The sequence below is a fragment of the Magnolia sinica genome, chromosome 13, assembly GCF_029962835.1.
Source record: "Magnolia sinica isolate HGM2019 chromosome 13, MsV1, whole genome shotgun sequence".
Taxonomy (NCBI): Eukaryota; Viridiplantae; Streptophyta; class Magnoliopsida; order Magnoliales; family Magnoliaceae; genus Magnolia; species Magnolia sinica.
The window spans coordinates 84,171,755-84,198,036 of record NC_080585.1 but is presented as its reverse complement, the minus strand read 5'-3'; the positions used below and the strand labels follow the sequence as shown (position 1 = coordinate 84,198,036).

At 38.5% G+C, this 26,282-nt stretch overlaps 1 protein-coding gene across 1 annotated transcript; it reads right to left on the bottom strand.

Moving 5' to 3' along the window:
• Window positions 1-1,964: 1,964 nt before the first annotated feature.
• LOC131223938 (peroxidase 4-like) lies at window positions 1,965-19,118 on the bottom strand. The gene is made up of 4 exons (XM_058219539.1): window positions 18,875-19,118; window positions 18,347-18,538; window positions 3,648-3,813; window positions 1,965-3,019 (listed from the first exon to the last, which is right to left on the bottom strand). The coding sequence occupies exons 1-4, from the start codon at window positions 19,076-19,078 to the stop codon at window positions 2,634-2,636; spliced, it is 948 nt and encodes a 315-aa protein (XP_058075522.1). The 5' UTR covers window positions 19,079-19,118; the 3' UTR covers window positions 1,965-2,633.
• Window positions 19,119-26,282: the final 7,164 nt, after the last annotated feature.

Below are 26,282 nucleotides of genomic sequence, written 5' to 3'. Positions count from 1 at the left end.
CGTGGAGGCTGAGCTTTGTGGAGATTTTATTATATGCATGTATTTCCTTTCAGTATTGTAATCAACTATTTATATTAGTGGATATGTGATGATGATGTTGCTCTTGTGATTTGGGTACACTTATGGTTATGCTCCTTTATAAAAAAAAAATTTACACTGAAAATCCTTCTTGTAGGATCCCAAGATTGGAATCTGTCATATGGGTGCTGGGAACCGAGAATGGGGTACTACAGAGGTTGTTGACGCCGGATTTGATGATCAGAGATTTTGTGATCCCGGTTTTTGAGTTTGGGGCGTGACATAAATAGGCCCTAACAGATCTCTTGCAATCAATCTCTAACTCAAACTCCATATATAGTTGGGCATCACACTATTTATTATTCATTGTTATACATCATTCATCCATTTCTCTTTTCTTTTTCACCTCTCTCAGGTAAATGGATCCCGGTAGATCATTTGTGTTTGATCTATCACTCCCTATCTTGAGTTGGACATTATGCTACACATCATTCATCCATTTTTCTTTTCTTTTTTATCTGTCTAAGGTAAATGGGTGTTGATAGATCACCTGCACTTAATCTTTCGCTCCCAACCTTGAGTTAGACATCCATCATTCATTTCATTTATAAATATATACCAAAGTTCGGTTAATCAATTCACTTTTAATCCATTAAATCTCACATGCTACATTTCCCTTAATATAATCACCTTTCATGCACTATCAAGTCCATGATCAAATGATTATAGTTTAGGCTAACACCGACTTGAACTCCGATCCTTCCAATGTAAGTGTCAAAGGCACATCACACTCTCATATAGGGTAAGGACAAATGCAGAAATTGCACCAAGTTGACTCCTGATGGTAGAGACCTTCCATCCTTACCAAAGTTAGTCAACTCATATATGATGGTAGTACATAGTACATATTGATGCCCACGAATGTATTCTAAGCATCTATATAGGTGATGAAACATTAGGGTATTGAGATCCATGGAACACAATTCTCTCTGGTTAGTGACCGATGTTTCCAATCTCCAATGTTCAATGAGCAGCAGAATTAATCCTCACACAACCCATACCTTAAGCATTTCAAGGCAATACCAGCTATAGTATACCATATATGTCTAAGAGGACACATGGCATTCAAGATCAGTAATTAAGATCACCGTACTAGATCTACATGGGTAATGGATCAGTGCACAAATTGGTTTTAGAGGACATAACTCTAACATATCCATTTTCATCCCCATTGAACATGTACATATTCATAGTGATTGATCATTGGTTAGGCTTATTCGTTCAAACCGTTCAAAGTAACTTTTGAATTGAATTGGCAATCAAAAGTGTCTTTATATCAATAATCAGATTTCTCGATTGTAATATGTATGATATATATACGTTTACCATCCATATTTGTACCCATGTATCAAATAACTAAAGACATCAGTGGAATGTACAATGGATGGCTCAGATTTTTTATTAGTCCGTTCTATATGGCATTTTATTTGGACCATTAATTTTATTGACCATTGATTAGATTGTTTGGATTGTCCAATCTCTAGCAATTTTAAATGACTTGAAAAATAAATGTAATGTCCTACACATAAATTTGAGCCCATCTCAGTTTAGTTAACATTAATTATATATCAGAGAATCTCAATCTCTAATACATAATTAACAAGAACATGCAATCATTATATATTAGAGACCTAAAATTAGATGAACCCATTTTAGGGGTCTACAAAACAGGGGCTAAGCCTCTCTTCAAATATAAAATTTGATAAAAATAACTGAACAGTAAAGCTTGAAAATTTTTAATTTGAGAAAAGAAAATTAAAAGAAAAAAATTAAAAATTGCTAAATCATTAACTTACAAGTTGTAAGTTAATGATTTAGCAATTAACGAACCATTAAATCAATGAATTCAATATTTGCATCTACCCAAATACAATAAACTCCACACCTGGAAAAATCATCATTCTTTAATTCAATGCACGATGAATGTGCGAAACGTGCACCACATGAACGCCAAATATGTATAATTCTCACTGTGTATACTAAAACTTTTATGTATAAATTAAAGCCCCCAGACCTTCACCATCAACAGAGGGTGGGAAGGAGTCCCAAAACATTTTCGTATGAGATTCTCATGTCTCATTTCGAATCATGTTAGGATTCCCCCAGCGATCCTTGAACGATGTTGAAACCTGTGAGCACACAATCTTTTTCGGCGTACATCCATTTCTTAATTGTTTATTGTCAAAAGCACCAATGACACACACAAATATTTTCCACACTTCTTATCAAGCACTCAGTTACCATGCTCATTGCAAACACGTAATGTATCAGGACAATTCATCTGTTGATCTTTACCATGGATGCATTGTTACCCGAAAATCACATCGGTACAGTAATCCAAGCGTTCAGGATTACAATTGGCTAGCTAAGAGAATAAGTGGAACAGATGGTCAACTTTCAATGGACAAAAGTCACACATCGAACCCAAATGGGCCATGTCCATGGTAGGGCCCAACTGATGAGCGATCCGGTTCTCCTACATGTGTGCGACATGGACAAGGGATTAAGTGCTTGATAACTACCTTAGAAATCTATTGTGTAAATAGTAGCAAATCTTAATTGACCTTTCTACAATTGAGTCTGATCTGTCCTTCGTTCCCAATGAGAGGCTTAATTTTCCCCATCTTAACCATTGCCTTTGCAAAGTCCTTGAAGAAGGCTGAGGGTTCACTCACATACTTGTTCACACGTGAGCTAGTTGAGCTTTTATTCATGAGCTCCTGATCCGAGTGTAGAAGCCCCTTTTCACTCAGTAGATTGCGAAAATAGCAATTGTCAAAAACCTTAGGCGTAGCTACGTCTAGGCAGGCAAGTGTGTTGTTTCGCCCAACCATTGGGCACTTGGTTTGCAACTTGTCAGCAAAGGTGGCATCTATGTTCGAGTCGTTGTAGATTCGAGACCGGAACGATGTGCACCGTGCTAGCCCTATGGTATGTGACCCTGCCAATAGAAAAAAAAAAAGCACATTCAGACATGCATAAGACTGTCAAAAGCTGGACCAATGCCCATCAGGCTAGTCCTGCAAGGTGAGTACGCTAGGTATTACTTGCCTAGTATAGTTTTGCATCTGAGCCTTAGGCCTGCTTTTCGGTTTCAACATAATGGGCTAGGATCATCTTTAACTAGGGCCCATCTGAAACCTGGTCCACTAAAATCCCTACTCTTACTTGAAGCATGATTAGGTTTCTATTTAGTAGGACGTGGATGCTATGCACTAATTTAATTCTTAAAATTAGGGTTACGAGTGGGTGAGGTTAGCTCCACCATGGAGAGGAAAGTCTCATCTTGGACCAGACTATCAGAGACCCTAAAAGTAAACAGTCTTGGCCAGGGCCTATATATGACAGTAGTATCTATTGAGGCCCAGCTTTAGCAAGTGGGGATGCCCTTTTTATGGGTATGATGAGCCATGCATAGTCCCGACTTTCTGACCCTTTGGTTGGGCTAGGCCCTCAACTTCAAGCTTGGGCATTAAACTGTCTGGGCTAGGCCTAACAAAGCCTGACCTAGCCCATCCTTTCAAACCCTTGATCAAAATCAAATGGATCGACAAGTAGAATCAACTAACCTGAAAGAGCCACTAGGTCGTTTACGGAGAGCCCCTTATTTGAAAAGCTAGTTATAAGGGTGCTTAGATTTGAAGTGGGTGGTGGGATATTAGTATTGGCTGTACTTCTATTGGCAGTGGTTGAATCTCTTCTTCCTAGAGGCACCTCCCATGATGGCCCACCCAACTGAAAATGCAAATCCAATCCATCAGAGATGAAAAATGTGGCAACAGAAAATTAAGATGGAAAATAATAATAATAATAATAATAATAATAATAAAGGCACTGGATAAAGAGGAAAAGCGAGTGCACTCACGTATGTGCACTTCTGGGGAACTCAGCAGCATGGTATATGTGTGCAAGATTCGTATCACTCAGGGAGCCTGTCACATAAGGCGTATGCCACGACTGGAAAATCAGGCTGATCTAATCATCAGGTGGGCCACACGTGTAAGAAAAGAAATGAACCGCAAAGAGAAATTGTCCATCCAATTTAAATTTCATGTCTGGTCCACCAGATGAAATGACCGGCCTGATTTGACTCCGGGCATCTACACTATGTGCCCCACTTGATGAGCTGCTTTAATCTCGCGCACTTGCATGTGAGAGGCCATATGCTAAGAAAGTGCACTCGCTCATCTCAAATGAAAACATCAAGGTAGAAGTAACCAACAAAGACAAAGGGAACGGATCCATGTCGCCGATACGTGCATGGGCAAATCCAAATTATCACAGTGCAAGTGTCATGCATCCTGATTCTTATGATCCATGAACATTGAGTCCATTGAGTCCGATGTATATAGAAATTTTAATTATTTTAATTCCGTTGCAATTCGCTTTGTTCTCTGGCACATGTAATGTGTGCAGGCATGCCATAAATAACAAAGTGGGTCTTTCTAAACCTATCAAGTTTGACATAAACACAAAAAATAAGCAGAAATATATAATACGATCATATATGACTAAATCTTGAGAATATCAATCACTTACTCAACCACTTATAAAAATTTAATAACGATGGGGTGATAATTAAAGGATGGGATTTTTTCTTTGAAAATAAGTTGCTTTATACCTTTTGCAAGAAAGGACTTTCATAATACAATGCAATCAAACGAAAGGAAAAACTTAGAGCAACTCAAAGAATGTGTTTGTTGAATGAATTGCATGATATTGGATAAAAGACAAATCCAATGTATGAGGGTAAGATAATTTAATAGATTGGATTATATTGTTTTTTAGATTTTCAGTATTTTTTAGATATCCTGCTCCGTTGAATTCCTTTGCTATTTATAGAGTTCCATTGCAACTTATTCTTCCATATCCTTAAATCCTTCTTTCATTACTATGACAGTTATAGCAGTCAAAATGTCTTTCTCTATATCTTTCTTTTTTGTTAGGTTTCTCTTTTATGACTATTCCTCTTTTGTCGCCCAATCTTTGTTCCTCTCGGTCGCATTTTGTATCTTAAACTACTGAATCACATTTCTCCCTTCACTCATTAGACTTTTAAGTAGCTCAACCACATCACTCCATTAACCATCCACTGACGTGTAAAATGTTGAGGGACCGCAAAAGCATGCGGAGTAGAATTAAGTGAAGTAATCCAATCGTACTAAGCAAGCAGAAAGAGAGATTACCTAACCCGAACAACTTCGAATCAATTCCCCCAAGATACACCCTTGAAACCCTAAAATGAATTTCAAAGTCTTAGATACCTCCAAATCCCGATTACACCCAAATATATAGACTTTGGAAGAATCAAAATCGAAATCGGAAACAAATCTTGCAGATTCGCAACTCTACGCCTATGTTCGATGGCACCTTTGATGGGTCTTTGATGTCATCAAACTTAACCTTCAATGGTATTGAACCATCTTTGAAGTCATCAAAATAACACCAAGAAGGTCCAGAGACAAAATATGAAAAATCAGATTTTCTCAATTACTTCGAACCATCTTCGATGTCATCAAACTTGATCTTCGATGTCATTGAAACCTCTTTGATGGCATTGAAATGACGCCCAATATGTCCAACAATTAACTGGAGAAAATTCAAAAATTCTCGATGGGATCGAGCACTATTCATTGACATTAAACGGTGCTCGATGACATCGAATGGTCTGTAGATGGCATCGAAAGATCCTATTTTTTAATAGATTCAAGACATTAAGAACAACAATCTCCACCATGTCTTCAATCATCAAATGTGTAGCTTCTTGTCCTCTTCTCTCATCTTTGCTTACATCATAATTGCATTATCACTTCTCGTGCACACTTTGTCCTCCTTTTACTTCTTTGTCAAGCCTAGAGAAGTTACATAGAACTTGAACTTCTCTGTAGGAACCACCTTAGTGAGCATATTCGTTGGATTCATACAAGTGTGAATCTTCTCCAGAGTCATGCCTCCTTTTTCAAGCATCTGTCGGATAAAATGGTGACGAACATTAATGTATTTAGTGTGTGAGTGTTAAACTAATTTTTTTGTTAAATTAATAGCACTTTCGTTGTCACAATTAATTGGTAAGACCTTCTGCTGAAGCCTCAACTAATTTATCATGCCTCTCAACCAAACACCTTCCTTGAAAGCTTATGTCACCACTATAAACTCAGCTTCGGGTGTAGAAAGAGCTACCATTGACTAAAGCTTTAACATCTAACTAATCGCTCCACCTGCTATCACAAATGAGTAACCTGAAATCGATTTTTTAAAATCTACACTGCCTGCGTAATCTAAAGCCACATACCCAAGTAATTTTGTCTCTATCTTCTCAAAAGTTAAGACATAGTCTTTTGTACCTCTAATGTATCCAAGTAGTTATTTCATCACTTCCCAATATTGCTTGTCGGGGTTAGACATGTATCTCTTCATAACATTAACTACCTATGAAATATTTGGTCTTGTACAGACCATGACATACATTAAACTCCACAAAAATATTCGAATAATGCACATGAGATATATTCTGTTTTTCCTCAATTTTAGAACATTGTTCTGAGGAAAGCTTGAAGTGAGCCGTGTGGCAAATGTTAATCGGCTTTGCATTATCCATCCCATACTTAATCAATACCTTTTCAAAGTATTGTGCCTGAAATAACCAAAGTCTACTCTTCTTCATGTCTTTATGAATATCTATGTCAAGAACCCTATTTGCAACCCCCAGATTTTTCATATCAAATGTCCCTAATAACTTAGTCTTTAGTAAAATGATTTTAGACATGTTATAATTGATGATCAACATGTCATCAACATACAATATTAGGATGATGAACTTGCCATCACTCGGTGTCTTATAATAGACACAGTGATCGTATTCACTCATTGTAAATTTATGACTCAACATGAAATATTCAAATTTTTATATTACTGCCTAGGCGACTGTTTAAGGACGTATAATGACCTCTTTAATTTATGAACCTTGTTCCTTGCCCTTTTAACCTCGTAGCCTTCTGGTTGCTTCATGTACATCTTTTCTTCCAATTCCCCATTCAGGAATGCAGTCTTCACGTCCATCTGTTCCAGTTCAAGATCATATTAGGCAATCAGTGCCAACACGAATATGATAGATATTTGCTTTATAACTGGTGTGAATATCTCTGTGAAATTGATTCCTTCTCTCTGAGCATAACCCTTTGTTACCAACCTTACCTTATATCTATCATGTTTCTTCTTGAACATCTACTTGCACATGATCACTTTTTAGCTCATTAAAAGTTCCACCAGCTCTCTTGTCTCATTCTTGTACAAGGATTCGATCTCATCGTCCATTGCCGCCTTCCACTTTTCTGCATTAGGTTCATTAAGAGCCTCCTGAAGAGTAAATAGATCTCATTCATCTATAATAAAGGCATATGCGATATTAGAGTCGTTCCTATATCTTGCTGGTAACCTGCGATCCTTCGGCAGATTCCTTCTTATAGGTGGCTGTTACACCTACTCCTGTACCTGTCTATGCATCTGTCTCAGCCTGAGTGTTACTTGTATCAACCTAAACATCCACGACCAACATTTTTGGTTCTTTTTGCTCCTCTTGATCATTCTTGCAAAAATAAGGAGTCTTTATCAAATTTAATGTCCTTGCTAGTGATGATCTTCCATGTGACCCGGTCGTATAATTTGTACCCTTTCACACCACCACTATATTAAACAAATATGTACTTTTTAGCTATTTGATATAGCTTATCTCTCTCAATTGACGATACATGAGAGTAAGCATCATAACCAAGTATACACAAATCTGAGTAATCAACATTATGGCCACTCCATACTTCCTCTGAAAATTTACAATCAATTGTCATAGAAGTGGACCGATTCACCAAATAGAAAGTCTTGTTAACGGCCTCAGTCCATAGGTTCTTACCCAACTCAGCATTACTAATCATGCAATGGGCCCTCTTTAAGAGACTTTGATTCATCCACTCAGCCCCACCGTTTTTCTTGGGTATGTGACACATAATGTTGTGCCTTATAATCCCATCATCATTACAAAATTGATTAAATTCAGTTGAAGTAAATTCACCATCGTTATATGTCCTTAATACTTTCACATTTCGCCCTGACTGTTTTTCCATTATCGCTTTCCATTGTTTGAAATTGGTGAAAACATTGGATTTATTTTTTATGAAATAAACCCATACTTTCTTAGAGTAGTCATTAATGAATGTAATAAACCATGATGACCCTATGGCGAAAACCACAGGAGACGGCCCCCATACATCAGAATGCGCATAATCAAGCATACCCTTACATACATGTTTTCTATATTTAAAAAATAACTTAAATTGTTTATCATATATACAATGCTCGTATATATTTAAATTAAAAATTTTAAAAGTTGGAATTAAACAACAATCAAAAAGTACCTTCAAACCCCGTTCGCTCATGTGGCCCAGACATGCAAGTCGCATACGTACAAACGAAGAATCTGCTGCAACAACTGTGGCTCCACCTATTGAAGTGCTTTCAATCAACCTGTAAAGATTACCATCCCTCTGTGCTTTCCTGACTACGAGCACCCATTTTGAAACTTTAAGGACACCATTGAAGCTAGTGAACTTACACACAATCACCTCGAGTGCTCTAGGAGATATCAAACTCTTCTTCATGTCAGGAACGTGCCTCTCAGTCAAGATACGCTTCATCCCATTAAACATCTTGATGTGCACCGTACCAACAGCCACAACATTACAGGCATTGTCATTGCTCATAAAAAACATATCCACCATCACATTCCCTATGATATGAAGCCCCTATATCCAAAATCCACTCGCCTCTATGATCATCGTATAAGTATTCGATCATAGACAATGACAAAACATCACTTCCACTTACTTCATCAGATGTGGTAGTGTTGGCCTCCCTTGAAGAAGCCTCTGAGTTCTCTTTTTTTATTTTAGGATTTGTATAATCCTTATTCATGTACCCTAACATCCCATAATTCCAACACTTTAAATTTTCCTTGCCATTGCCCTTGGATTTGGATCTCAATCGAGAAGATCCTGTGTCCCGCTCAGAATTCCAAGCCCTCGTAAACAATAAATTAGTAGAGGCCCCCATGCTCCATTTTTCATTCTCATTGCCTTTCCCTAATGAGCTAAGATAATGGTGTCGACACTAAGGGACATATTATCGGTGCACAATATGTCTTTAAAAGACTCATATGAAACTAAAAGTGAATTCAACAAGATACAAGCCTGATCTTTATCTTTGACCACTTCCTCAATATCTAACAATTTGCAAATCATCTTGTTAAAATTGTTGATGTGGGTCTCAACATCTCCTCTCTCTGCCATCTTAAAGTTGAACAACTATGACTTCAAGTGCAAGCGATTTTCAAGGGACTTCTTCGCATAGAAGTCCTCCAACTTTGCCCACAAATTCACTATAATTTTCCTCCTTATGACATTGTAGAGAACCTCATCCATTAAGCACAATTAGATTGAAGATTTTGCTATCTTATCTAGTTTCTTCCATTTATCATCTTCCATAGTTTCAGGTCGCTTCTTAAGGACCTCATCTAATCCTTGCTGAACCAATAGGCCAATAATCTTGACCTTCCATAATTCAAAATTATTTTTCCCATAGTACTTCTCAACATCGAACTTCGGATTGGCAGCCATTGATAGTCACTTTCAGATTTAAGCTTGCGCCCCAACGATAGCTCTGATACTACTTATTGGGGGACCGCGGAAGCACACATAGTAGAATTAAGTAAAGTAATTTAATTGCACCAAGCAAGCACAAAGAGAACACTACAAATTTAACATGGAGAAACCCTTGTGGGAAAAAAAACCACGGCACAAAGTGACAGATAATCATTATGAAAGATAAAATTACAATAGAAGAGGGATTACCCAATCCGAACAACCTCGAATCAATCCCCCAATCTATACCCTTGAAACGCTAGAACAAATTTGATAGCCTTAGATACCTCCCAATGTCGATTACACCCAAATGTAGCCTTTGGAAGAATGACAATCGAAATAAGAAACAAATCCTGCAGATTTGTAACTCTACGCATATGTTCGATGGAACCTTTGATGGGTCTTCAATGTCATCGAACTTACCTTCGATGGCATCGAACCATCTTCGATCTCATCGAAATAACACCAATACAATCCAAAGAAAAAACATTGAAAATTGGATTTTCTCAATTTCATCGAATTATCTTCGATGTCATCGAACTTGATCTTCGATGTCATCAAAACCTCTTCGATGACATTGAAATGATGCCCAATATGTCCATCAATTAAGTAGAGAAAATCCATAAATTCTCGATGGGATCAAGCACTATTCGATGACATCGAACGATGCTCGATGGCATCAAATGGTCTGTCGATGGCATTGACAAACCCTGTTTCTGAATAAAATTAAATTTACACCAGCTATGATTTTACAAAAAAAAAAAAAAAACACTCCAAGTATCTTGAAGATCTTTTCATCTACCTCTTATTTCTCATATAATGCCACATTTTACCATTCTATTGGTTTTTTCCAGAATTGCCAGAAATAGTGTACAACAAATTCAAGTGTTTTAGTTTGATTTTATTTCAATATCACACGCATGTGTACATATGTGGCCCTTTTCTAAGGACGTGGATTGGAACGAAGACGGGCCATCATGATGTGTTGGTTTTATACACACTGTCCATCCATTTTGCCATATCATTTTAGGGCACAAGCCCAAAAAAGAGTTAGTTCCAAAGCTCAAGTGGACTATATAGTGGGGATTAAAAACCTAATGTTAAAAACTTTTTCCTTTTTAGGAATGCAGAAGTATTAGGTCAAGTTGATGTTTACGTTTTTCCTTCAGACAGGTCTAAGTGACCATATGAATAAGTAATCTATAATGGTGGATGGTTCAAATGAGTCACTCATTGCAACCAATATTTGAGTAGTTTAGATATGACAAACATTATGTCCCCAAAATACGCTACTTAAACTTAATATCAATGAATTACGATTACGATCCAGATTAAGTGGTCAATGTCCACAAAATGGATGGTCCACGAATGAATTGTATAGATTTGATTATTAGTGTAAATGAATGGATAGACCATATCATAATGGTTAGTGCTCCTACAATGGACGACTAAATCTTACAATTAATGCCCTTCAATGGACAACCCAGATCTCACGGTTAACCCTTGTGTAATGGATGGCCAAATCTGTCAGTTAATGCCCATGCAATGGACAGTTAAGTTAGTTGTTAACATTCATGCAATGGACGGTAAGATCTAATAGTTAATGCTCATGCAATGAACAATATAGATTTAAGATTAACTTTCATGATGTCAATTGTACACAATATAGATTCAAGATTTCTAGAGGAATTTGATCTTCCAAATTGGGGGGTGAGCAACCAAAAAATCAGCTATGGCCCGACCCTTCACTACTCTATATGGAATGTAACAAAGATCAATTTTAGACAAGACTAATACCCATTTGCCAATTCAGTCGTTTAAGATCAGCCTATTTAACATATATTTTACCAAATCGGTCACCGCTATTACATTTACTATCTCGGCCAACAAATAATGTCTTAATTTAGTGGCCACAAAATAAAATAATAAGCATGACTTTTCTATGGCAGAGTATTATCTCACGGCATCAAGAAATGTCTAGCTTAAATAATAGACCGCACACTCTTGCATATTGTCGTCTTAGGCTAGGAGTGCTTCCATCGACTCTATAGAGGTAGCAACGTATAGCTTGAGTGACTGACCTTTGATCAGTGGCATCAGAACTGGTGGCCTTATCAGATACTCCTTGATTCTATTAAAAGCCAACTGATGTTTCACCTCCTAAACGAACTCAGACTCCTGCTTCAACTTTATCAATTAAGAGAAAATATTAGTCTTTCCAGCACAATTAGATATGATCATTACATAAAATTGACTTGCCATAGGAAATTTTGTAGCCTTGATTTATTCCTCGGTGGATGAGCATTGATGATCGCTCGATCCTTATTTTGATCGACCTCAATCCCTCTCTGATGCACTTGGAATCTGAGGAAATTGTCGGCCGAGACCCCAAAAGCACACTTTAAGGGGTTCATTTTCAGTTTATGGAGCCTCATCCGCTCAAATGATTTGTGCATTGGGCCACATGATCATTCATGTCGGCTAATTTGATGACTATGTCATCCACATAAACTTCCATGAATCGATCGATCATATCATGGAAGATGGCATTCATTGTCCTTTGATATGTTGCTCCTGTGTTTTTATGTCCAAAAGGCATTAATACCCAGTAATAGGTTCCTAATAGACCCAAAAATCTGAATGTCATTTTCGGCATGTCATCCGTTGTAATGTAAATCTGATTGAATCCAAAATGTCCGTACATGAAAGACACAATTCCATGCCTGATAGCCCGGTCAATTAGTTGATCGGCCACTAGCATTGGGTATTCATCTTTTGGTGTAGATAAATTTAAATATCTGAAATCAATGCAAATTCTTAACTTACTATTATTATTATTTTTTATTACGGGAACAACATTTGACATCTATTCGGTGTATTTGATAGGCCGAATAAAACCATCCTCCAAAACTCTTTCAATTTCTTCATTTATCTTATGAGTCACTTCGGTTGTCGTTTGCCTAGGTGGCTACTTGTGCGGCCAATATCCTTCTTTTATTGGCAACTTGTGCTTGACTAAACCCCGATCAAGCCCTAGTATATCATGATAATCCCTTGCAAAATAATCAGCAAATTCATTGAGTAGACTCATTAACTGTTCCTTCTCGTGAGGCTTCAACAAATTGCTAATGAATGTAGGCTTTGGATCTTGCTCGGTCCCTAAGTTGATTTCGACCAACAAATCTTGAACTTGGGGTTGAGAATCTTTCATCCTATTAGGAGCCTCTTTAAGCACAATGCCCTCATCCTCAGCCGAAACATCCACATTGGCCAAGTTTACAAGGCAGCCATCATCCATCTCTTTCAGACTTTCTCCAAGCCTTCTTATTTAGCCATGAAATCGATCCACTATTGATTGTTTCTTGGTGTGTTGATCATGAAATTTCCTCAATCATGGAAGACGACATGGGCCGATAGGGAACGATGTCCCTTGACAGAGTGTCAATTGATCACATTACTTCGGTTATAGCTTGCACAACACTTTCTGGATTCTTCTTCACTAATATTCCAATTAGTTAGCCGATTTTGTTTCGCCCAGTGAACTAAATCGATTCTACTTCTTCTCCATAATAATATGCATCATTGGCACTCGAGGTAGCTATTATCGGCCAAGACCAGTTCGACCTTATCTTGGTTCTAGAAAATCATGAACTAATGTAGGGATGACGAGATACGTGCAAACGAATGAATCCAGTCCCTTCTCAGCAAAGCATTATAGCTTGATGAGGTATCAACCATGAAAAATGGCACTAATACTGTCTTGGTTCCAATAGTCAAATCGTCTGGTAAGACACCATGAGTATTCATGACATGACCAGTGAAATTATTGATGGTCACCTCTGATAGAATCAAGTCTGCCGTTGTCTTTCCCAATTTAGACATCATCCTTAATGACAAGAGGATAACAACGGCCTCGTTGTCGACCTGAATCCTAGTGATGGGGCACCCTTCAAGGTGAGCCAATATGTACAACAGCTTGAGATGTTGCATCATGCCATAGATGAGACTCTCTATGACAACCCTTACAGACAAAGCCCCTGCCTCTACTATGATGGTGTTAATATGAGGTGCTTCATCCGTCTTGGGTTCATTTCTAGCATCTTCTTTGAACGGAAAAGAAGCATGTTGTATTATTACTTAGGGGGTGGGGGGTGTTATCTCCCACCAGTCTATTTGGTTGGGCTGGTCTGACATGGAAACTTGAAGGCAAAGCGAAAACCATGTTGCAATGAAACAAGATTGGTGGAAATGTCCCAAACACAATTATATCATTTGGACATTGCCCCCTTAGTGTTTCAGCATCTGCTTCCATTCTGATATCTTCTGTCTGATCAGCGCTCTCATTGATCGCAAGGTTGGCCGAGGTGTCTACTGATGAGACAATTTTCAACGCTTCAGCGATCGACGTTAGTTCATTAGCCAATCATTCATCCGTTGGGAAGCACTCATCGTAGAGGTAGTATGATAGGTTACCACAACTGTCTTCGTCCCTTGGACTCCCCGACTGATTAGGTCGGTCGAGAACATAGAAATCCTAGTTTTGTAGCATAAGAGATAGTACTGCCCCCTCTGTGTTTACAACCACATGTCCTTCAGACACATGGATCCTCCAGAAAGGCCTAGGTTGAGTTACCTCGGACCGAGGGGGTCTTGCGACTTCTTTCGATTTTCTCCTTATCGCAGCTTGATGCCTTTACCATCAACGCTTTTGAGTTCGGGTTAACGCTTTTGGTGTTGCTAAAAATTTTGGATGCATGACCTGCTTCCATATTCTTTCACGGGTTGCTGGTGGTTTAATCATACTTTAACTCAGTAGTCCAACTTGCTGGTAGCATTTGGGAGCCAGTCGTTGTGGTCGATGCTACTCGTTCTCTCTTATTGGCCTAGGAGCCATGTAATGACCTCTCCATCTTAATTCGGGAGGATTCCCCCACCCAAGAACAGTTCTTCGAGCACATTGGTCATATAGTTGCAAGCCATGATTGTTATTTGAATGAGCAAGCCAACATTGGCCCCGCACTGGTCATCATGATACCTCTCCTTGATTACTCGGGCCGAGATCGACCTTTGACCATGGATGATTCATCAGATTAGTCGTGACCACATTGACCTTAAGGATAAAAGGGAACGGATCCATATCGATAAGCATGGCTTCCTCACCTTTCTAAAAAAAAACTTCAGCAATCCGCAGTGGATGTGATCCTGAATTATGGTCCTGAACAAAACTCATCTATTAGTTGAATAAGACCAAGTTCCATGCCATTTGCAATATTCGGTCATTTCCAAATCGTTGGCTGATAGTATCTTATGATTCATAAGAATTTTGATAAATTTTTCAGCCAACAGAAGGTCAAATATTTCATTAGCTCCTGTGATATCAAAAGTGTAATTCTTTTAATTTTTTTTATGTGGTCTATGCAGTCGATTCCATTTTGACCAATGTAGAACATATCATTAGATTTCGAGCCACCAGTTTGGTAATTACGACATCATAATTCAGGTCATTGTAATACGTCCATAATAATGAGTTCTTTTGCCTAGTTCCTTCTTGCAAGAGTTCCTCATAGCGAGAGGCCTTCTTAGTTTGGTCATATAAATCTATGATGTCCATGCCTATGAACTTCTTACGAAGTTTGTATTCAAGCCCATCTTGCGTGAGTTGCACAAATTCAACTTCGATCATGACAACGTTACAGCGACTCTTTGCCCGCTTAAGTCATGTGATATAATTCTCACACATCTAAGAGAGATTAGCCATAATTATTTCTCTGTTCTTAAAGAAAAATTAAGCATGAAACTTTTCTTCAAATTTTTACCAAGTGTGTACTAAATCTACCAACAGGTTCAAATACCATGTGAAGGCCGCTATCATTAGTGACTAACCAAACAATTTTCATTTGTGATAATCATCATTGGCCAATTCTCTGCATCGCATGGTAAATCGGCCAACATATTCGATAATTGACTAACCGGGCTCGCCTGAAAATAAGGCAAAATCTGGTCGATAGTTACTTAGCAATGGGTGTTGCCGATCTATCCATTCGGGGGTATGGTTAATGATGCATTAGGATAGTGTTGTGGCTGAGTACTTGACCAACAACTTATTGGATGATTTGCACAATTTGGTTATGATCCATCCGTTGAGGTTTTAATACTACTAGTGGGTCGGGGCCAAATCGATTTACATTATCCTTAAGTATGGAGAATTGTTGGGGATTGAACCCTCCTGACAATCCCTGATTCTGATTCTCAGGTATGAAGTTCCTAGTCTCTTGATCTGGTCGCATAGCTTTCATAGGAGGTGGAACATTTCTCATCTCTTAAACTGCGACTGATGGTGGATTCTAATAAAGAGGTGGCATGGATGGCAGCAGAGCTGCATTGCTAATAGAATTTTCCTTCGCATTGTATTGCATTACCGGTGGTGTTGGCTCAACCATTATAGTCATCAATTGATGCATGGCTTCAGTCTAGCTAGTCATATATTGATTAATATTTTCAGCATGAATACAAAATTTCTCTCCTTGGAGCCTTCCATATTCTTGTACAAGCTGAATGCTCAGTTGTATATTTTGAAGTACAACTGCTATATCATCTAGAAGAACCGTTCGAGAAGTCGATGCTCCTCCCTGATCCCCAATATCAGGTGTTGGACTATATTATTTGGATTTAATGCCTTTGCGGCTGCTAGAACCGGCACGTACTCGACTGAAGGTGGTATGGTTGGGGTTGAAGGATTGACCCCAACAATGCGAGCACTTCTTTTATTTATAATGAAAATGTTACACCGGTAAGTTAGAGACAGGGTCCCACCGGGCACGTCAAAAACTGTTGCATGGTTTTGTTTTCGGTTGTATGTGTGTGGGCATGCCAAAATTGAAATTTTGGCTCAATTCAATCCGAACAACTATGACCCCAAGCGCCGAGGTAAGCAGACACATTGTATATGACCGAGATCTGATGAGATCGGCTGCCTATTCAGCCACTTGCTCAATGTATAAACAAGATTATGAGATATTTAGAGGGTGGCGTTAGTCCTTTGATGATGAGTTGCACCTTTGCCTTCCGTACGAAAAGACTTTTTGATATAGATAAATGGAAATGAGAATAAGGATTCCTATAGTCAGTCACGAAGAGTAGTTGCAAAACACTTTTTCGAATGATGAACTAAAGCTAACGTGCCAACGTAAACTCAAACTATAGCTAAATTTACCAACTATTTGATTAACACTATGTATTACACTACGGAATGTAAACATCGAGCGGAAAGTAAAGGATTACACTAAGGAATGTAATTTGCTTAACTGAGAAAGTAAAGGATTACACTATGGAATGTAAATTAACTAGTAAATGAAAGGATAATTGAAAGATAATTGTTTGTTTTGATTCCGCTGGTATGAGACAAATTTTCTTATTGAATTCCTTTGTTATTTATATCCTTAATCCGATCATCTGGATCTTTCTGACGTTCCGACGGTTGCCATAATTATTCGTCACTACTTGACTTCCTCTATTTCTCCCTTTGCCATATGTCCTATAACCGTCTTCACGATTGCTCCTTCATCGGCCGCTTAGACATTGACGGGGCATTGTCTAATATGTCCCGACTGTTGTTTGCTAAGAAATCTTTTCAAATCTCCAAATATACCTCGTGGATTTTGTATAAATCACACGTAATATTCTAACCGATTACTTCTTAAGAGGAATGACAATAATTCATTAGCATAAGTTTTGGATCATATTGATGTTAGCATTTTCATAGGATTTTCTATAATTGTTTGAATCTCTTGGTCAATTCAAATTTGAATTTGTGGGGCTGAAATTCTAACTCACCCATGTAATTAGTATCCCACTAATCATGCAATTACTTATGTTACGTTTCTATTATACATTATTTATAAACATTCATAGTGAATAAATGAGAGAAAATACGACAATTTCAAATTTCAAATGGATTAGAATTACAAGGATGAGTTGGAATTCTAATAATACAAATGAAAATTTTGAATTAACAGGGTCAATTATAGAAAATTCAATAGTTTTCCCTGACGATAGCGGGAATCACATTAGGAACAGGGCTTGATGGCACATAAAACATCATTGTGGGCACCGGAAGGAATCAATAGTGGGCTTTTGCATCCCCCAGTTATCTGTGTCACGGTCAAGTCAAGAGTTTTGAATGTGCCTTCATTATGTCCTAATATTATTAACAGGCGCCAAAACTGATGGACACGATGTCATGTGGCCATCAGTGGACCACATTGCTTAGGGTTAGATACTCTCTTTAATCGAGGTTGCTGGAAATTCTCATCCTAAACAGCTGAGCCATTGTAGTTGGACAGCTCGTGCTTTCTTCCCAACCATCCATTGTGGAGCTACCGACTGGATGGTTTTGATATCCTGATCATCGGCGTGGTCTTCAGGATATGCTACACTAACAGCGAAATGTTGAGTTTAGCCGATCTGGATTTTGCACATTTATGCTGTGAGTACGAACCACGGTTTAGAATCTATTGTACGAAATGAAAAGTAAATGAATAAAGAGAGAAGGGACGGGGCCGGGGATTAATGGTGCTTACCATAACAACCGAATCACGAGCAGCTAGAGCCAGAATATCAGCACACGAGACTACTCCCAGGCACACCTTCTCTACTTTAGATTTGATGTCGTCGACCACATCGAAACCACGAACGGAGTTTACATTCGGAATGGCAGTTTTCTCACCCGTGAAAGTCAAATTGTCGTCCAAGAGTATCGAACCATCACAACCCTAATCATCATGCATAAACATGAATTTTTTGTTTTTTAGTTTTTTGAAATACCAAGTAAACGTTAATCTTGAACAGTAAGAAACATGACATTTTCAATAAAACTATATCCCTAATCACAAGAAATTGTGGGACACAACTCCATCAGGACACGCGGGGCAGTTGTATGACATCTTGACCGTTAATGTGGACAAAAGCTCTCCATTCAGCAATTTTGATAATCCAACTGGGATCATCAATGGTGAGATCCTCGTCCATGCGAAGTATGAGTGTGTGGGTGAGCATATGCGTGTCCAAGGCAAAGTGCATGCAGTTGAAACATACTAAACAAAGCTTACATTTACAAAGCAATCATGGAAATGCAAACGAAGCAACGAGGCACCCATCCGAGTTTCCTTCTTAACAGCGGCTACCACTGCAGCCTGGACAGTATCAAGGGCTTTCGGACACGTCGATGAGTAGTAGTTTGGGGAGAGATCAGCAGCGATTGAGCGAGCACATAAAACGACAGTTACTAAGAACATTGAGATACAAGGAGCCATGGACACAGTCAGTAGAAGCAAGATCTTCTGTAGAGCAATCAACCACTCTAGTCGGCCTATAAATAATGTTAAAGATGGGGTCAGGCTCCATGACCACCATCACGGTACTCGGGCAACAGCGGCCCACCGACAATCACCAACCACCACTGTGGCTTGTGGGACAGCCCATGTTTGTGTACGGTCCATCTGTTTAACCATTGAGTTTCTATAGTATGTGATTACTAAATCCATGATTCTGTAATTGTTTACCACTTGTGCTTACTTTCGGAATGCCTTTCCGTTACGAGAAATTTACGACTGTACGACCCATTTATGGCCCATTTAGGAGACTAAGCCCACCTCATTTTCCTTTGCGAGAATACGCCCCAGCTGTACGAATGGCTTGCCAAAGGTTGAAAATGCCCCTGCTTGTTCCGTCAAGCGGATCGGTGGTGCTCGAAGACGAGCGCTGACACTCCTCGAACTCCGAGTTGTACGAACGGTTCAAAAGATATCAAAGTTACATGGGCCCCACAATTACGTATTTATTATATCCACAACGTTCATCCATAATTCGAGATCATTGGGGAGCATTATAAAAAAAAAATCATATCCAAAGATCAACTGGACCACACCACAAAGAGCAACGGGAAAATTGATTTTCACCGTTAAAAATTTTGTAGGGCCCACCATAACATTTATTTTCCATCCAATCTATTCATAAGGTCACAAAAGCCTGGATGAAGAGGGAAAAAAAATTTCATAATGATCCAAAACTTCTGTGACCCCTAAAAGGTTTTCAATGGTAGACGTTCAATCATCCACAGCCTTTTACAGTATGGTCCACTTAATAGTTAGATCTGTCTCATTTTTCGTCTCAAGCCTTAATACGAGTTTGTCCAATATATGGACGGTTTGGATATAACACATACCTCATCATAGGACACACAAAAAGCTGTGGAGATTACAAAAGTAAAAAATAAAATAATAATAAATAAATAGGCTAGGAACTTATGGCTACGGTGTTTTCTATAGCTACGGATTATAACCGTAGCCATAGCCGTAGCCCTTGCCGCTTCGATATGTCCTTTTATATGTATCGAAGGTCTTTCGATTAATCGAAAAAGGTCCAGAACTGTCCAGCGAGTTTGCCTCAAAAATCCTGCAATTTTCAATACATATCGAAGAGTATTCGATATGTATCGAAGATGATATGATCAATAGCTACGGATTATAACCGTAGCCATAACTGTAGTCTGTGGTGGTTTATGAAAAAAATTTTATTTTTTTTATTTTTTATTTTTTATTTTTTATTTTTTTACATTGATAAATTTATTCAACCTACAATTTTCTCTAATACATATTTATATAAATATGTATATATAAGCATATAAAAAAAATTATCTCTTTTTTTCATTTATTTCTTTATTCATTTAACAAGAATATCTCCTAAACCAAAATTAGTTACTTGACGTACCCTATATGATTTTGGGGTAGGAGAAGCTACTTTAGCGAACCAACCTGGTTATTTTTCAAGATTCCATTAGATCTATGGTCGAAAATCCATTTCATTCACTTCGCGGTCAATTTTAATCAGTTCGCGGTTAATTTCATTCATTTCATTTACTTCGCGAGCAATTCCATGCATTTCACGGTCAATCCCAGCGATTCCGTTTTGATTCACGGTCATTTCCATGCATTTCACAGTCAATTCCCTTCACTTCACGGTCATTTGCATGCATTTCGCGGTCAAATCGCTTCAAACTATGATCATTCCCATGCATTTCACGGTCATCCCAAACTTTTCCGTGTTGATTCACGGTCGTTTCGAGGCATTTCGCAGTCAATTCCCTTCACTTCACGGTCATTTGCATGCATTTCGCGGTCAATTCGCTTCAAACCATGATCATTCTCATGCATTTCATGGTCATCCCAAACAATTCCGTGTTGATTCACGGTCGTTTCGAGGCATTTCGCGGTCAATTCCCTTCACTTCACGGTCATTTGCATGCATTTCGCGATCAAATCGCTTCAAACCATGATCATTCCCATGCATTTCGTAGTCATCCCAAACAATTCTGTGTTGATTCACAGTCGTTTCGAGGCATTTCGCGGTCAATTCCCTTCACTTCACGGTCATTTGCATGCATTTCGCGGTCAAATCGCTTCAAACCATGATCATTCCCATGCATTTCACGGTCATCCAAAACAATTCCGTGTTGATTCACGGTCGTTTCGAGGCATTTCGCGGTCAATTCCCTTCACTTCACGGTCATTTGCATGCATTTCGCGGTCAAATCGCTTCAAACCATGATCATTCCCATGCATTTCACTGTCATCCCAAACAATTCCGTGTTGATTCACGGTCGTTTCGAGGCATTTCGCGGTCAATTCCCTTCACTTCACGATCATTTGCATGCATTTTGCAGTCAAATCACTTCAAACCATGATCATTCTCATGCATTTCACGGTCGTCCCCAAACAATTCCGTGTTGATTTACGGTCATTTCGAGGCATTTCGCGATCAATTCCCTTCACTTCACGGTTAGTTGCATGCATTTTGCGCTCAAATCGCTTCAAACCATGATCATTCCCATGCATTTCACGGTCGTCCCAAACAATTTTGTGTTGATTCACGGTCGTTTCGAGGCATTTCGTGATCAATTCCCTTCACTTCACGGTCATTTGCATGCATTTCGCGGTCAAATCGTTTCAAACCATGATCATAATGCATGGGAATGATCATGGTTTGAAACGATTTGACCGCGAAATGCATGTAAATGACGTGAAGTGAAGGGAATTGACCGTGAAATGCCTCGAAATGATCGTGAATTAACATGAAATAGTTTGGGATGACCGTGAAATGCATGGAATTGTCCGTGAAGTGGAGGGAATTGACGGTGAAATGCATGGAAATGACCACGAACTGATTGAAATTGACCGCAAAGTGAATGAAATGGATTTTCGACCATCGACCTGATGGAATCTTGGAAAATAACTAGGTTAGTTGGCTAAAGTATCTTCTCCTACCCCAAAATCATATAGGGTACATCAAGTAACTAATTTTGGTTTAGAAGATATTCTTGTTAAATGAATAGAGAAATAAATGAAAAAAAGAGAGAATTTTTTTTTATTTGCTTATATATACGTAATTATATAAATATGTATTAGAGAAAATTGTACGTAGAATAAAGTTCTCCATGTAAAAAATAAAAATTAAAAATTAAAAAATTAAAAAATTAAAAAATTTACATAGACTTTTACGGACTGCAGTTATGGCTACAGCTATAATCTGTAGCTATATCTTCGATACATATCGAATACACTTCGATTAATCGAAAATTGCAAGACTTTTTATGCAAAGTTGCTGGACAGTTTTGGACCTTTTTCGATTAATTGAAAGACATTCGATATATCGAAGTACATATCGAAAGACCTTCGATGCATAGTAGAGGATATATTAAAAAAGCATTGGCTGTGGTTATCTCTACGGTTATAATCCGTAGCCATAGATACCAGGCTTTTTTTTTTTCCCTGTTGTAATCCCCACCGCCTTTGTGGGTCCTTTTATGAGGTATGTGTTATATCCAAACCGTCTATCTATTTGGTGAACTCGTACTAACGCTTGGGAAGAAAAATAAGATAGATTTACATATCAAGTGGACCACACTGTAAAAGACAGTGGAAGATTGAACGTCTACCATTGAAACCCTTTTAGGGGTCCCAGAAGTTTTGGATCATTACAAAATTTGTTTTTCCTCTTCATCCAGGTCTTTGTGACATTATGAATAAATTGGATGGAAAATAAATGTTACGGTGGGCCCTACAAAAGTTTCCACGGTGAAAATCAATTTTCTGCTGCTCTGTGGTGTGGTCCAGTTGCTCTTTGGATATGATTTTTTTTTGCTTGGATAATGCTCCGAAATGATCTCGAAATATGGATGAACGTTGTGGATATAATAAATACGTAACTGTGGGGCTCATGTAACTTTGATATCTTTTGAACCGTTCGTACAACTCGGAGTTCGAGGAGTGTCAGCGCTCGTCTTCGAGCACCACTTATCCGCTTGAAGGAACAAGCAGGGGCATTTTCGACCTTTGGCAAGTCATCCGTACAGCTGGGGCGTATCCTCTCAAAGTAAAATGAGGCGGGCTTAGTCTCCTAAATGGGCCATAAATGGGTCGTACAGTCGCAAATTTCCCCTCCGTTACTGATGAACTGTAACTATAGTGTAATCATGCATAGAGATAAGTGGTGTCCTCATACATCCATTTTGTACAAACCGACCTTAGTTCAGGATATCCAGACCGTCCATCCGATGGACAGTGCCAGTGCTATAGCTGGGCAATGCGCGAAGGAACTTCCACATTTGAATATCCTAACAATTTAATTTTCCATCCTTATATTCTTTTAAGCCATCTAATTGTAAAGCCATTGATAAATGAGGGAGGGGGCACCCCATCCACAGTGGGGTTCATAAGTTTCAATGATCCGGATCACTTGAACGTGTGTCGGTCCACTTGCCCTGATCGTGCATCAGGACCCTACTATTCTTCTTGGCTGTCCATGTCTCATTAATTTTCACTTAAAAAGGATGGCCATTCTCATCACCTACAGCACTAGAAATGGAACGGAATCCTCTACACCACCTGTCTTAGGCAGGGCGTAAAACACCCATGCTCTGTGTGGCCCACTAGCAGTATATGTAAGATCCACTCTGTTCATTAAGCACTATATCCTCGATTCTAGGCTCGGAGAATGAAATACGGTCAGATCAATGGCCGCACCAAGGGGAACGAGGGGGATAGGATTCCAACCATAGGTTTGTGCGTCATCTCATCATGTTGTTTATCATCATCAAACCCATTAATCAGATGTAACCCATGAGGAAAAAGTGAATATACAAAAATAAACCTAGTTCTAAAGTCAGGCAATCCACACAGCATGAACTTAGAGCGTCTAGAAGCAATTTTTACATTGCTCTCATTGGTGTGGCCCGTGGGAGCTTTTTTCTATAGGATAATCATGATTATTTCGTTCAAATAAGGGTTCCCATCTGATGGACGGAGTGGATTTACATACACAACATGATGGGCCACAAAGAGCTATTATGGTTTACGCAGATGCGTAAAACAGGCGTTGCAGATGATCCCGGTTCACTGTAAACTTTTGGTGCTGGCTGTTACTTGATAATGGCATCCCTCTCTACGTGCATGTCGTTTGGTAAAAGGCCGTTCAAATGTCAGTAATGGAAGCAGTTGATTTTTGGATTTTCTTTGGATAACAGGTTTCGATGGAAAGTAACCCTCCCAAACACACCAAACACATCCATTATCAGATAATTTGCACCAAACACGTCTATTATCAGATAGTTTGCCTTTTTCTACGTGTTGACAATTTGATAATGTATGCTTGCAAATATCAATAAAGCCATATGTATTATTGATGGGGTTCGTCCTTTTATAGGCTGGGGAATCTATTCTTATGGAGAGCACTCCACCACAAAGCACATTTGGAAATTGTTTCTCTGAGTAATTTCGCGTGTAAATTTGAACATGAACTTCCACATGCAACACTTTGTTTAGCACCAACGGGTCAATTATGTATAACATCCATGCCGTGTAATGGGTATGCCACATCCCATATCTGGGGACAACCAGTCCGGTCACAAAGACATTAATGACACCGGATGTATTCTTCTAGAACACCTAACGAGTCTATTGACACGTGTCCGCTCCAGGTGATTGCCATTATGCTATAGCCCACCTCCTGCACGTCCAAGATGTTTAATGTTAGTGGAAAATCTCAAATGCATATAATGCCTTTACGGACATTTGACATTTTGCCCCCACAATTAGTTTCTAACAGTGGAGAAATTTAATATGGAAATATATTTCAAGTTAGAGAATATATTTTCGAAACCGAAAAAGATGGCTGTGGTTTGTTGGTTACATGTGTTGTTTTGGATATATATTAAATTTATTAAGAAACAAGGTTTGTCAATGTCATCGAGAACTGTTCGATGTCATCAAACAGTTGCTCAATGCCATCAAGAATTTCCAAATTTCCTCGGTTGGTTGTTGGAAGTATTGGTGTCATTTCTGATGACATCGAGGAGTGTCGAAGCTGGTTCGATGCAATCAAAGATTTTTGGAATTTCATGTTTTGCTCTAGATAGTTTGGTATTATTTCTGATGGCATTGAAGTAGCTCCGATGACATCGAAAGTTATGTGGTCGATGTCATCGAATGGTTTCGCACGTATTCACAAATTTGTGGGATTTGTTTCTGAATTCATTTGAGATTCTTTCAAATCCAATATATTTAGGTGTAAACGGAATTGGGAGATAGTTTTAGGGTTTCAAATTCATCTAGCGGGTTTCAAGGGTGTAGCAGGGGTTTGATTCAAGGTTGTTCGGATTGGGTAATTTCTTTTTTCTTGTAATTTTTATTTTTCATAGTGAATATCTGTCGCTTTGTGCCATGGTTTTTTTCATATAGGGTTTTTCTACATTAAATTGTTATGTTCTCTTTGTGCTTGCTTGGTGCGATTGGATTACTCCTTTTAAATTCATCTCTGTGTGTTTCCGCGGTCCCCCAACAAATGGTATCATAGATATCGTTAGGGCACAAGCTTGAATATGAAAATCAGTATCAGTGGCTGTCAATCCTAAGTTCAATGTTGATAAATACCCCAGGAAAAATAATATTGAATTATGGAAGGTCAAGATGACTAGCCTATTAATTCATCAAGAATTAGATGTGGTCCTTAAGGAGCGACCTGAGTCTATGGATGATGATGAATGGAGGAAACTTAATAAGAAAGCAAATCCCCAATCCAATTGTATTTAACAGATGAGGTTCTATACAATGTCACGAGAGAGAAAACCCAACAGAATTGTGGGAGAAGTTAGAGAACATTTATGCGAAGAAGTCCCTTGAAAATCTCCTACATTTGAAGTTGCAGTTGTTCAACTTCAAGATGGAAAAAGGGTGAAGATGTCAAAACTCATATTAGTAATTTTAACAATATGATTTGCAAATTTCTGGACATGAAGGAAGTGGTCAAAGATGAAGATCAGGCATGTATTTTGTTGAAGTCTCTCCTGGCATCGTATGAGTCTTTTAAAAATACCTTATGCACCGGTAATACAAACCTTAATGTTGATACCATTATCTTAGTCCTTCAGGGAAAGGCAATGAGAAAGAAAAATATCAGCATAGG